The sequence below is a fragment of the Mustelus asterias genome, chromosome 7, assembly GCF_964213995.1.
Source record: "Mustelus asterias chromosome 7, sMusAst1.hap1.1, whole genome shotgun sequence".
Lineage (NCBI taxonomy): Eukaryota > Metazoa > Chordata > Chondrichthyes > Carcharhiniformes > Triakidae > Mustelus > Mustelus asterias.
The window spans coordinates 97502247-97515901 of NC_135807.1; the positions used below are offsets into that span (position 1 = coordinate 97502247).

At 38.2% G+C, this 13655-nt stretch overlaps 1 protein-coding gene across 1 annotated transcript in view; it reads left to right on the forward strand.

Annotated features, from left to right (window-relative positions):
• The first annotated feature begins 989 nt into the window (after nt 1-989).
• Nucleotides 990-13655, forward strand: part of pou6f2 (POU class 6 homeobox 2) — a 649655-nt gene continuing 636989 nt past the window's right edge. Inside the window, exons 1-2 of the mRNA XM_078215507.1 lie at nt 990-1038; nt 3452-3626. Of these exons, the coding sequence (XP_078071633.1) occupies nt 1027-1038; nt 3452-3626 (187 nt within the window). The 5' untranslated portion in view covers nt 990-1026. The remainder of the gene's footprint in view (nt 1039-3451; nt 3627-13655) is intronic.

Below are 13655 nucleotides of genomic sequence, written 5' to 3' on the forward strand. Positions count from 1 at the left end.
ATTGTAAACCAGATGAACACAGCATTCACACCCTGAACTTCCTCATTGTAACTCTAATCATGTGGCTTGTTCCATCTTCTGCATCTAAACTTAATTATCTGCAGTATATTGTTTCAGACAGATTTACAGATTGCACACCATGTCTCTCATTAGTGTAGTAAAGCACTCCAATTAGGTGTCTTAGGACTATTTAAGTATATAAAACTCTTAGTATTGAGGTGACGTGCTGGCACCGTGCTTAGATTGTTTTAGACTTCCTAATGCGCTGTCAATGGAAGAATAATTTTTCTTTTGCAATCTACTTAGCAAAGATTTATCGATTCAGTTTTTTTCCTTCATAGAGAATTACTGATCCATTTTGGAAAATCAGATTTTCACACCTTCCGTGAGAATGTGCACAGCACAGTTCCCAAGAGGCTGCCTTGGAAGTTGACTTTGACAAGAAATCCCTTGGTAGTAGCATACAACAAAATATGTTCTCATTGCTGTTATGCATTTTGCAAGGTGGTTAAAAATGAATTTCTTTATTTTATTCGAAAAGTGATTTGCTTCTAAGTCTTTATTTTGTCGGAAGTGTCCATCAAGATTAAATTCATTTGTTTGCAATCATCATCTTAAGTTCAGGTTTTTAAAACTTTATTAAGGCGATGCGCAACATTTGTAACTAAAGTCCTGAAATTTAAGTGCAGCACAGTTTGGTACAGGTTGTATTAAAAACAACAGGAGAAAACTATCTATAAATTCTCTCTTCGTCAAGGCAAGGGTAGATAGAAGAACTGCAGTGAGAGGACAGTGTAAGGATATTATAGCTTCAAAATGGCGTACTATGTAGGTAGTGAAGTGATTCAGCTGTCTTGGGCCGAGGATTGCCATTTGAACTATGCTGTGCTACTGAAAGACAGACAAATAGCTCTGCTGAAAGAATATTGAGCTCAGTGGCACTGGGTGCAGAAGGAAATGCCGACTGCGTGAAGTGTTCTCTGCAGGAGCAGTTCTTGAATACTTTATTACATATTTGAAGGGAGTATGGCGTGGACTGTGAGTATCCCATGTGTACCGCTAGCACACCTAAAGCTAAGGTCAGGTTAGGTCCGTTTTGAATCTTTCTTACACCGTAAGGTCACTGACAGATCAGTGGCCACAGGTGAACCCTGAGGTTTCTTTTGATTTGCTTGAGTTTTTTTGGTAAATTTTTCATCGGTGTGTATTTACAGCTAAGTTTTAACCTGCTAGTTTCCTTCAATCTGTTGGAATTTGTGGACGGTATATGAAACTTGCTTCTTCCGCTATCAGTAGGGTATTTGTGTTTGGTACACTCAAAGGCAATAATCTGATCATTCACTATTTTGGAATAGTAATTAATATTCAGCATTATCAATGGTCAAATCAAAAGAAAAATGTACGCAGCAAATTATTTTTCAGAAAGTGAGAGAGAGCAATTGTACTGCTTGCGTAGAGCTTACTCGGAAAGCTTGCTGAAAACCATTAGCCATTCTGTGGTGAGAGTAAGCAAGAGTGGACACTAAGACAGAAAATGTGAATATCCAACGGAAGGAATATGGAGCGCAAAAGGTTAATTTAATGATCTTCGATTTTAGAAAATGCCACTGCTCAGGCTCCAGCATTTCACCTAGCCTCTCTGTGGGGAAAGCTTCACATGTACACAAAGCAGCTGATTTTTTAAATTACCATTATTATTATTTACATGTAGGATCAACAATGCAGTCTTATTATCTCTGAAAGTATGTTGCTTTGGGAATAATTTTTATTTAGTAATTAACAGTGCAAAAAGGAAAATAAAAAGCTGTCATGTTGGTTGTGGAACCAGAGATTGTGATGAAAGATGATATCTACGGTCTCATCCTTTCCACTTGTTTAGGATTGTCAGGATGAGGAATGTCAGCATTATGAAAGCTCAGCTCTGCTCTTGATATGATAAAACGCTTCAGAAACAGCCTGCTTCCATGTGTGCAGCTGTGTTCTATTTCCTCGGTTTTTCTTTTGTGCTTGAATCTCAGAAATTAATTTATTTTCGGAGTGTGCCCTTAACCCAGTCACTTTTCTTTCCACAGCTCAAACCTAATGTGTGCTGAAAGTTGAATTGTTTAACGATAGCATGTTAAAATCATGAGTTCTTTCCAACCTTCCCCGTGAGGTTTCAAACAGTCAACAGACTGTAAAGAATAAATAATAAAAAATATTGATTATTTTGATGACTGTGAGATTCAATTAAGTATTAATTTTGCCCTCCAGTGGACCTACCAAAGTATTCAAAGGGGAGGATTTGCTGCAGCTAAATGCATATGGAGTGCATCTGTCCTAAAAAGAGGAAAATGTGTTTACCTCTTTGAAGACCAGCACATTGATGCACCGAGTCCAATATTTAAGTGCTGTGCAAATTAAGCCCTGATGACAGTGACATTGTTTGCAGCGATATTAGTATTGACTAAAGTAGTGCATTTGATGACAACTTAAACTATTTTTATTGATTAACATTTTCATAGATTATCATGTGTCATATCAAATACCATTTTCAGAAATGAATACATTAAAAACCCGCAGGCATTCATCGACCAATGTGGTGAGTGGACGCCGAGGGCAGGCTATCCAGCCTACAAAGAATTCCAGTCACCTGTTCTCCACATAGAGCCATTTAGGCATAAACTTTTCAATAAATAGCAGAAGTGCAGCTCAGGGAGATTAGCTATTCCCTATTTTCACCAGTGAAGGTTTACAAGAACAACGGTAGCCATCAAAGGTAAATGTCAGAGAGTTTAATAACAGACAGTTTACCCTTTCCTTGCCTGTTGTTCCTGACACAGATCAAACTATAATCTAAGAAAGAGAACGCCAAAAGTTATTACTGTAGCTGGATCTTCTCTGAAATGACCAAATCATTAGCTTCCCATTGAGTTAATTTGTGAATTTATTAACTAATTATTGTTCATAAATATAAAATGCAAAAAAGTTCCATCTGTTGGCTTTTATTATAAATGCTAGATTTTATTTTATTTACAGTACACAAATACCTTAGAGTCAATGTTGCTGAACACTAATTGTGACAGATGCAAACTATGTTGTCTTTTTTCTGAGAAAGTTTATGACTGGTTTTGTTAGCACCAGTTAATGCACCCAATGTTGCCAATAACTGCACGATTTTTGACAGTGTAAATGCACTTTAAAAAAATTACTGGGCTTCATTTCATGTCTTACGTTGCAGTGTTTCTTCAATCAGCTTTTCTTGAAAAGAGTATTTTAACAAAGGATAGCAAAATCCTCACATGCTAGTAGATCTTTAATAGGGCGGAGAGTAATGGAAAACTCATTGAATCTGTAATAGCTCTTCACTTGACTGCAGCTAGCAATAGCAGCTGAAGCTGCCTGGGACTTAGATAAGGGAGAGAGTGTGCACCAAAGCTAACCTTGTTTCACCCATCATTTTCTCTCCCAGGATCCCATGATTTCTGGACAACAACTCAGCAAACCCTTGCTGTCCCTCCGAGCTGAAATGAATGCAGAATCAAGAGGTGAGGACAAGGCGACCACTTCAGACAATGAGCTAAATGAGTCTCTGCTTGTGCCTGTGGAATCAAATGACAGCGAGGACACTCCCAGCAAGCTCTTTGGTAAGTCGGTTTAGATATTTGTTTCAAATGCTCTTATTCTGTGCACAGGATCTGCTCCTCTTTTCCCTTTTTAGTCGCCTGTGTTGCTAAAAAGAAATGGATCAGATCCCTCTGTCTTAGTATTATATTTTCATTCTCATGCAAACCAAATGCATTTCTTCTTTCAAAATCCAGTTCCTCTCCATCCACCCGCCAAAAAAAATCAGAACCTTCTGAAGATTAATTGTTAACTTATTCACTATGAACTTACAAATAAGCCAGGCATTGCTTATGTGGGTTTGAGATCTGATTTCATAATCCTTAATGGGGATCTGTCAGAGATTAAAAGCTAAGACGTCCCTGCGCATCAATTTTAGCTGAGTGACATTTTAACTTTAACATTGTCTGCATTATTACATTGAGTTTGTCAAACATTGAGAAAAAATTTGTCAAACACTTCTAACGAAGGTTGTACCTCTTTACATTGCATTTCTGAATGGTTGTTGCTGTTTCCAGTGTGAAACTTAGCTGAATGTGGATTTAGGTCAGTCTGTTCAGGCCATGAAGGAGTTGAACTACTGCATGCCTATTGACAGAAGGTGTTCAAATTAATTGATTAAATGTCTGTTTAAAACAGTAACAGAAGAGTGTCAGCGAAGATCTCTGTTTCAGTAAGTTAGTTATGTGATTGACTTCGCTTGACTTTTATGTAAAGACAAGGAACAAGTGATGATGTATGGCATTACTGTTACACTGTACTTCTTCATGATGTTGTTAAAGCTTGTTGGGTGTGTAATTTCTATAGCATTTTAGCAGAAAGAATTGGGAAAAATTGTACTTAACTTTCTTTTTGTGTAATCAAAACTGTTAAATTTCCATTGTCAACAGTGAGTAAACATGGATTATTTAATCCTGTTGGAAACTGGACTTTCCTTTGATTAAAAACCTTGCAGTTATAGAATTTGAAGTTAATAATACATCAGAGATCTATACATCAAAAGAAGTAGGTGAAAATTTGAGAATCGCCCGTTAAATCTTTCTTTACTTCCCCTCACCATCCGGCAAATTCCTCCTCTGGTGGATACACTTTCTTTCTGTGCATTGGATATGTGATTCACAATTACATTTATAAATGTCTTTGAAAAGCTCCAGTTTAATAACACCTATTTGGATTTTTCCAGTGCTAAGGAGTGAGCGCTGTTGAAAAACTTCAGGATGGTAAAGTGACAAGAGAGCGATCTGTATAAAGTGTCATGCTGTGAGGTTAATAAATTTTTCAGCATATCCAAAGGCATGAATATCTTTAAAATACTTATGGCGGCAAATGCAATTCAGCCCATTTGATCCTCCTTAATATCCAGGATAGTTTCTTTTTAAATGAACTGTTCAGTTATATGGTTCCTCCCCTCACTATTGGACTACTGGGCCAAATGTTAACAATAATTGACTGTTTATCTCATGTACTCTCTTTCATTCTGTTACTTCATGTGCATTTAAGTTTTACTTTCTTTCTTTTTCCATGCCCTTTATTTATCTTTTGTTATCTCAAAGCATAAACTCTCTGACATGGATCCTGTTTTTGTATCACTGCAAATTCCCATTTGATAAAAATTTATAATAGTTTCATTGCAAGTGGCTGAGTCTAAATGGTAGATAGGTAACTTCCTATGATCCTGGTTTGAAGCAATTATTGCTGGAGTTGTAGTTGAAGGAGCAGTTGAAGTACCTACTAGGCTGATACAAATGCCCAATGTGAAACTCTTATTTGTTGATGGTCACATGAATCTGGTGACTATATTTTCTTCTTAGCGTCTTCATCTAAAACTGTATGTGATCTGTAAATGAAGCTCAGATCTGCGATAGGGCTTTTGCCTTCTTCACAGAGTTATGCAAAACTGATCTCAGGTTTTGGAATGATAGGCTAGAGGGATCTTCAAATAGAGAGACATTGGCAAGATTCTATTAATAGTACTGCTGAACAAAGGGATAAAGTAGGGGATATCAGTTGTTTCAAAATTGCGTTGGTATCAGGTATTGACATGCTAACAGTTAGTGGTGTCACCAGGAGATTAGACTAATGTACATTTTTGCTATGTTCTGCCTTTGCGTGGACTGTTTTGTGAACTTTGACAGGTGGAGGCCATATAGGCCTAAAGCCCTCTCTTCAGCCATGCATCTACCCAACTCAAATACCCACTTCAAGGGTCTTCCATTGATAATTTATTCCACAACCCTGCACGATTCGATTCCTTTTTCCATTGAAATCAAGAGAAAAGAAAAACAGATACAGTGAAGAGTGGACTGCTGATTTGTTATTGTCCATGTTATACTATTGCCTAAGATCAATTTTACCCCAGTTATGTCTATTTCCTGTCAGCAACTGATTTATGAAAAGTGGACTATGAACTGTTAAAGTCATGCTTTGTTGGGACTAGGACCTATACATTTTCATTTTTAAAGCAGGTGTTATTCCGATGTAGGTGACGTGTCATTACTGAGCAGCTTTTACAAGTACAATTGGCTTATATGCCTTCCCAATATGAAAGCTGAATAGAATACTTTACTGAATATTCCCCTGTGCTTCTTTAGCAACAACACTATAAAATCTGTCATTGGAGGGGAGTGGGTGGGTGGGTGGGGGGGGGGGGGGGGGGGGGGGGGGGGGGGTGTGTGTGTGTGTGTGTGTGTGTGTGTGTGTGTGTGTGTGGCGTGATGGCAGCGGCGGGGGGGGCGGTGGCGTGGTGGAATTGGGGGCTCTTTTCTGCTGCAAATAGCTTTAGCATCAAATATTGAGATGGTAATTGAGGGCTGTTGTACATTTTTGTCCCTCCATGGAAGGAATTTAAGTCTTAAGGATCAGTGGCTCTGATGTGGAAATTAACAGGGGAGGAGATTTGTGAGGCCCTGACTACCATGGGGGAAGGGAGGTGGGGTTCATTGGATACTGGAGAGGTACTAATTGATTAGAAATAGGCTAATGAGGTGCTTTGTTCAAAAAGTGCAAAAGACACAGACCCATTAATCTTAATTTAATCTTGTGTGAAATTTTTGAATTTTGGATTATCTATACAGTAATAAACTTGTTAGTTTCCTCCAGGTGCTCAGGTTTCCTCCAACAGTCTGAAAGATGTGCTGGTTAGGTGCATTGGCCATGCTAAATTCTCCCTCAGTGTACCCTCAGGCGCCGGAGTGTGGCGACTTGGGGATTTTCACAGTAACTGCATTGCAGTGTTAATGTAAGCCTACTTGTGACACTAATAAATAAACTATTAAACTATCAATGTAAATTCAGAAGGGATAGCTACTCCTCAAGCAGCCTCTGGGCTCCTTTCAAGAAAGTGATAACTCAAATAGACTGTGGTGTACCTGGAATTCCAAAATATTTCTGTCAAGTAGACTTGTAGGTTAGACTTCATGTGGTGCAGACTCAGGGCAATTCTTGGGAATGGATAGTAACTTGACTAGAGAAAGAAAGAACTTGAATTTATGTGGTTTTTAAAAATAATCTTAGATCCTTGGGTCATCCCAAAGCGCTTTACAAACAATTAAGTATTTTTGAAGTGTAGTCACTGTGTTATGCCGGGAAATATGGCAGCCATTTCACACACAATAAGTTCTTAAGCAACAACGAGGTTTGGCCATTTATCAGGATAATTAGGTGATGCTGATTAGATTGAAGACAGTGAGTATTTCTTGGAAAGATTATGTCAAGAATGGGGCGAGGAGCATTGATTGAGGCTCATTGTTGAGATCACCGCGATTTCCAATTTACATAAATGATTTGGATTCAGACACAATGCAAACTGGATAAATTTGTAGATGATGTAAAGCCAGAAATGGCAGTAGATTTGTTGAATGAAACTCAAAAGTTATAAACTAAGTGGGATAAATATGCATATGTAAATTTCTGCACAGAAAGGAGGAAAATAGAATATGTCCTATGAATTGTACTGAAATAACTAAACATGAAGTTGAGAGAAACCCATCTAATCTAAATATCCATTAAATCGCCAAAGACACCCTTTAAGATACTGTTGGGTGGATTTTATGAAACATGCACGAGCGGGAAATGTGTACAGGGTTACTGAAGTAGGCGGGATACAAAATTTCAATTTTTCAATGGTGGGTTGAGATACAGAGATAGTCAGCAGCATGTTTGCAACATGTTGGGGCCTCACAATGGTTTGCGGCGGATTCATACTTGTAATGTATTTGTATGTCATGAAGATTCATCAGTGTGAAATTTTAAAAAATAAAGTCCAATTTTCAATATAAAGTCAGTGGCAAGTGAGAATCTCATGCACCCAGTTCACATTTGTTTAAGGGTGGCATGCATTCGTTGGCTTTATGCAGTTATGTCTGAGTTCAGTGGTTTTAGTTGTTGAACTCTATAGCACAAGGGAGAAGTGCAGGGGTGTGGCAGCTTGCTTGGAAGCTCGGGACAGGCAAGGGTGAGACAGTGCTGGGGAGGGGCTGGGGATAGAGTTGTGGACTGGGGTCAGGAGCTAGGAGGCATGAAGTGGGAAGGGTCTGGCACCATGGGTGTGGAAGAAGGGTCAGTCAGTCAAGCAAGAAAATGAGGAACCCAAAGGGTGAGATCAGGACCGTCCACATGTGCATTCATCTCGGGGTGTTGACTGGCTGATGGAACATTCACAGTCCCGAGAGGGTCAGTTTGTTGGGGAGAAAGGTCCTATCGGGGGTTATGATAATCAAAGGGTGGGTCATGGAATCCAGCATCAACTCTAATGATGATAAAATGAGATACCAGGATTAAAGGAGGAATGCCATCAGTGTAGGCCCGGGGGGAGAGATGGCACTGCCAGAGTCTAGGGAAATGCAAGGAGGTTGAAAGGTCAATGGAAAAGGTGCAAAGTGATGTTGAGATGATCAAGGGTGATCAGGGCAAGTGTAAAGGTAACAGGAGGAGGGTGGAAGGTCATGACTTCACTAAAATGAAGCACAATAGATTAACTTTTGAATACCAATTGTCTTTTGAAATTTTCACTTTTGTTAACTGCTAAAAATGATTTTTCCATACAATGACCACTATTGCAGTTTCGAAGCACATGCGGTGCCAGGGTTGGAGATCAAACTGGGAGGAGCCCAGTGTCTGGTGGAGGAGTTTTGGGTGTGGGCAATGCAATGAATTGACAATCTCCTTACTCGTCTGATCTGTGGGTGAATTCTATGGACACGTGTCTTCTTCATCCACTTCAATTGTTGGAATACCGAGGGGTCTCATACATCCAATATTCCTGCAACCTTGGGAGCAGGAGTAGAGTACGCAATATAGGAGGGCTTTTGCCAGTTAACAACATAGGCTACAACAAAGCAACAGACAGCACTACATGGGGAGGCTGCAGCAGATGGGGGGGCTGCTCAGGATACAGCCATCCAGGGAAGGCATCGGAGAAGATGGGCACTGGCTTTTGGCAGATACAGAGCTTCCTGTTTTTGTCTGGAAGGCTCTGTTATAGGCCACCAGAAGCTGCAGCATTGTCAGCTAATGGCGGGTTTCACCAATGAAAAGTTTCCCTTGTCATGGATACGCACGTGTTTCCCATGCACGCTGCAGGCATTTTAAATTTGAATTATAATTAAATAAAAGAGAAGGAGCGGAAGTGGCACACACTTTCATTACACCGTCGGAAATGGCACGCTGTTGACAAATCAGCCTCTATGTGTGCATGGCTGTGCAAAAACATTTAAAAGTATCAGCATTAAAATGAAAAGGTTACACCCAGTGAAAAATATTTAGAGGGGCCATTGCTGCTGACATGTCATGTGAACTAAGCTAACAAAGATTCTTATGAACACAAATCCCGTTCAGTTCTGAGGTAGTGTTCTATATTGTAAGAATGGGAAATAGCAAATAAATGCAGCTGTGCCTTGACCTCCGGGCAAATGATGTGGTTAATGCAGGATAAAAGAAAATCAAAATAGCCCCTAAAATAACCAGTATAGTTTTTGGTAACACTCGTGAAGACCTTTTAATAATATAATGTTGTCAACAAATAGGGTATTAAATTGAATGTACTTATAAATATTCATCCAATTATTAAGATGTCCAACTGAGCAAATCTGGAGTTCAGTAATTTAGTAAATAACACTTGCAGGAAAATTAGATTTCAAATGAGTATCTAAGTATTTCCAACTATTTAACCTGGCATTCTCTCTGCACAGTTCATCTTGTGATCTGTTCCTGTGATTCATTTTGCTTTTTGTAAAGTGTATGGATTTTTAATATTTTATTATAAAATGACTTTGCTTACACTTTAAATCAATGCAATGTGTTTTTATTAAGAAATCATTAGAATGTTATTCCCCAGCTTCCTCAGCTATTTCTTAATACTGTGGCCAGCATTTATTATTCCAATTTGATTATCATTATGTTGTGAAATGTGAGACACTCAATTTAGTATAGCTGGAGGAAACCAAAGCTGGAATGTGAAGCACGGAGGGAGATTTTTAAATGGCTTGCTTGTTCTACAACATTCCTAATGATCCTTTTTCTTCCTGATATTATGCCCAGTTTCAAACTGTGTTTGTGGACATGCTTACCTGGGACTTAGTGGCAACAAAATATTTAGATTATTAAGCATTTCATAATGTCTTGCCCATTGCCTCATGCAGTACATACATCTTACCACTGGAAGCCTCCAATGAGCTATGTTGACAGTTCAGCTCCTGTTGTCAAAATGCTTTCAGTATTCGTTTTACTTTACTACAAAGGTCTTGTGCTTTTAACGTGATATTTTCTGCATATCCTGACTTTGTAAAAATGTATTCCCAAACTTCACTCTTTGGAATGTTCCAATTCTAAAATGTATTCCTCAGCAAATTAACTAATATGTCCATTTAGAATTTTGCTTTCCATTCTTGGGATGTAAGCATTGCTGGCAAAGCTGACATTTTATTGTCCATCCCTGAAATGGTGGTAATGGGGCTTCTTGAACTGCTGCAATCCATGTGGTGAGGGTTTTAGTGCTTTTAGAGAGGGTGCTGCAGTATTTTGTTTCCTATATATCACGTTCCACAGATGGTACTGAGACCACTGTTGTTCACAATTTGCATAGATGATTTGGACTCAGAATCAAAAGTGCAATATCAAACATTGTGAATGACACTAAATTGGGGAATATGGTTAATATAGAGGAGGACCATGATAACGTAACAGAAAATGTGAAAACAAACCCTGCAGAATGGGCCAGTAAATGCCAAATTGATTTTAATATAGATAATTGTGAGGTGGTGCAATTTAGTAAGAAAAACAGAGAAGCCACCTATGGAAAATAAAAGTTCAATTGGTTTAGCAGCACAGAGGGATCTAGGAGTACAGATTCACAAATAATTAAAAGTAGTAGCTCACAGTGACAAAGCCATAACGTGCAACCAATGTACTGAGCTTTATTTCTTGAGGAATAGAGTTCAAAAGTAGAAGTGAGCGGAGCCTATATAGAATTTCAGTTACACACACGCACTGCACTCTAGAAAAGGGAAGACTGAAATGTGACCTGATAGAAATCTTTAAAATTATGAAGATGTTCAATAGGATAGATTTAATGAAAATGTGGAGAAGACCAAAACGAGGGACCATAAATATAAGAAAGTTACAAATAAATCCAATACTGTTTGCAGGAGAACTTTAATCTCACAGAGGGAGGTGAGAATGTGGAACTTGCGGAGCTCACATGAAGTGGTTAGGGTGAACAACATAGATGTAATTAAAGGGAGAATAGGTAGGTACATGAGAAAGAAAGGAGAGAGTATACTGATATGATGGGATGAAATAAACAGAGTGGGAATGTGGAACATAATGGCATAAACCTGTTGGGCTGAATGCTCTGTTTCTGTGCTATAAATTCAATATAATTGTGACCCACAGAAAAGGCCTTATCATTATACTCCAGGAAGCCGGTTGGTGAAGGATAGGAGGAGCCAATCTTTACATACTTTATTATTTCTTTAGAGAGTTATACAATACAAGCATACACCCCCTCATCCAAAAACAACAGTTTCAGTTTGTACTTATTGATAGGGATTCAAGTAAATCACCAGTTATTCCAACTTGCATGAAATTAAACACCATCAATATCCATTTAATAGATCCCTTCTCTTTAAATTAAAATTAATATGAACAACTAAAATTTCAAAGATTAAAGCAAGAAGCTCCATGTTCTTCACAAAGTATTACATTATGAGATGCCCCTCCTCTAATACACCTAACAATTTGTTTTTACATGCATTTTTTTTGTAAAACAGTTGATGGCTTGCGTCCACCCATTTAATTTTCAAGATTTCCCTTCATTTTCCTTTCATTTCCCTTTCTGGCCTTCATTTCAAGTCGGCATGATCAATCTGTAACCATTCCTCACTCACACTTCTCGCAGAGAGTATGTTATCCCACACTGAACAATTATCTACATAACATTCAATGGATAGAATACCTTCAGTATGCCCATTATACAGAATCTCACTTAAAATATGTAAAAAATAGAATCCCATATCCACCGCCTCCACAAAAGCCATTGTTTCCACAGCCAAAGTATTTTTAACAATCGTTTTTTATTTCCTTAGCTTTCTAAGTGAAAGGTCATTTCTTATTTTCAACCATCAGAAATATTATGAAGCCAGCTGCATTAATACCTATCAGAAAGATTGGCATATGAAGCATTACTAAATAAAACTAGTTCTATGTACTTTGGATCATCTAATGATTGCAACTTAAGTATGCATGTCTCTAGATTTTGTATTTTAGTGTTTTATTTGTCTTTAAAACATTCTTGAATTTACAGTGTTTCATCATAGTACTTCACTCTGAAACATTAAAACCAGCATTTGGTCTAGTTCGAGTGCCCAGCACTTCAACCAACTGACCAAGCTTCACAATTTCTGTCTTTTCTTTAGATAAAATATAATCTTTCTGCGAGGACCTTGAACAACTAACTAAAGTGCGAGTAACACTCACTAAATAAGATTGTTGGTTTAATTTAAAGTTATTCCAGATATCTCTGCTTAATAGCTAAACCAACATTTTTAAAAGCCCCACAAGACTCACTCCCAATTCTAAATTCTGCCCTAATCTAATATCATATTTCTCAAGTTTTGCAAAACCACTCTATAAGAAATCATCAACAAGCATCATAAACATTTTGTTTATGATACCAATGAATTTTGAAGTATCTGCTTTGCGTTGAGTTGATTTCAGCAAAACTAATCACACCAAAACAAACCATACCCTGGAAGCATCATTTAAGCCATGTATGCATTAGTTCAGCTTCCATAGTTTTCTGCCTATATCTGTTGCAATCTCTGAGTTTCAGGAATATCCTCCCTGAAAAGTATCACCATGCAGAAGTGCGGCTTTTATGTCAATTGATCTACACTACTATGACTATGTTACATTGGATTACAAAGGACTAATGTGGCTGGAGACAAAATCACGTAAAATTACATTTTCAGCTGTAGGAGAGTCTGCCCTAACATTTCGATCTTCAAAAGTTTCTCTTAAAAGTCTGTAGCAACTAGTTTCACTTGAATCAGTCCCATCTGCAAGGACTTTTTCAGTACAAATCCACCGATGTGACAAAGCTAGTTGCCCTTTTTCTGGGTCTTCAGAATAAACTCCAAATCCTCTACAATTAAATCATTGGATTTATTTACATAGGAACAGAGAAAATAGAAGCAGGATTAGGCCATTCGGCCCATTGAGCCTGCTCCGCCATTCATTATGATCATGGCTAATCATCCAAATCAATAGCCTGATCCTGTCTTCCCTTTTATCCTTTGATTCCCTTCACCCCAAGAGCTATATCTAACTCCTTCTTGAAAACATAAAATATTTTGGCCTCAACTGCTTTTTGTGAATTCCACAGGCTTACCGCTCTCTGGGTTAACACATTTCTTCTCATCTCAGCCCTAAAATGATTTACCCTATATCCTTTGACTGTGACCCCTGGTTCTGGACATGACCATCATTGGGAACATCTTTCCTGCATCTACCCTGTCTAGTCCTGTTAGAATTTTATCGGTTTCTATCAGACCCCC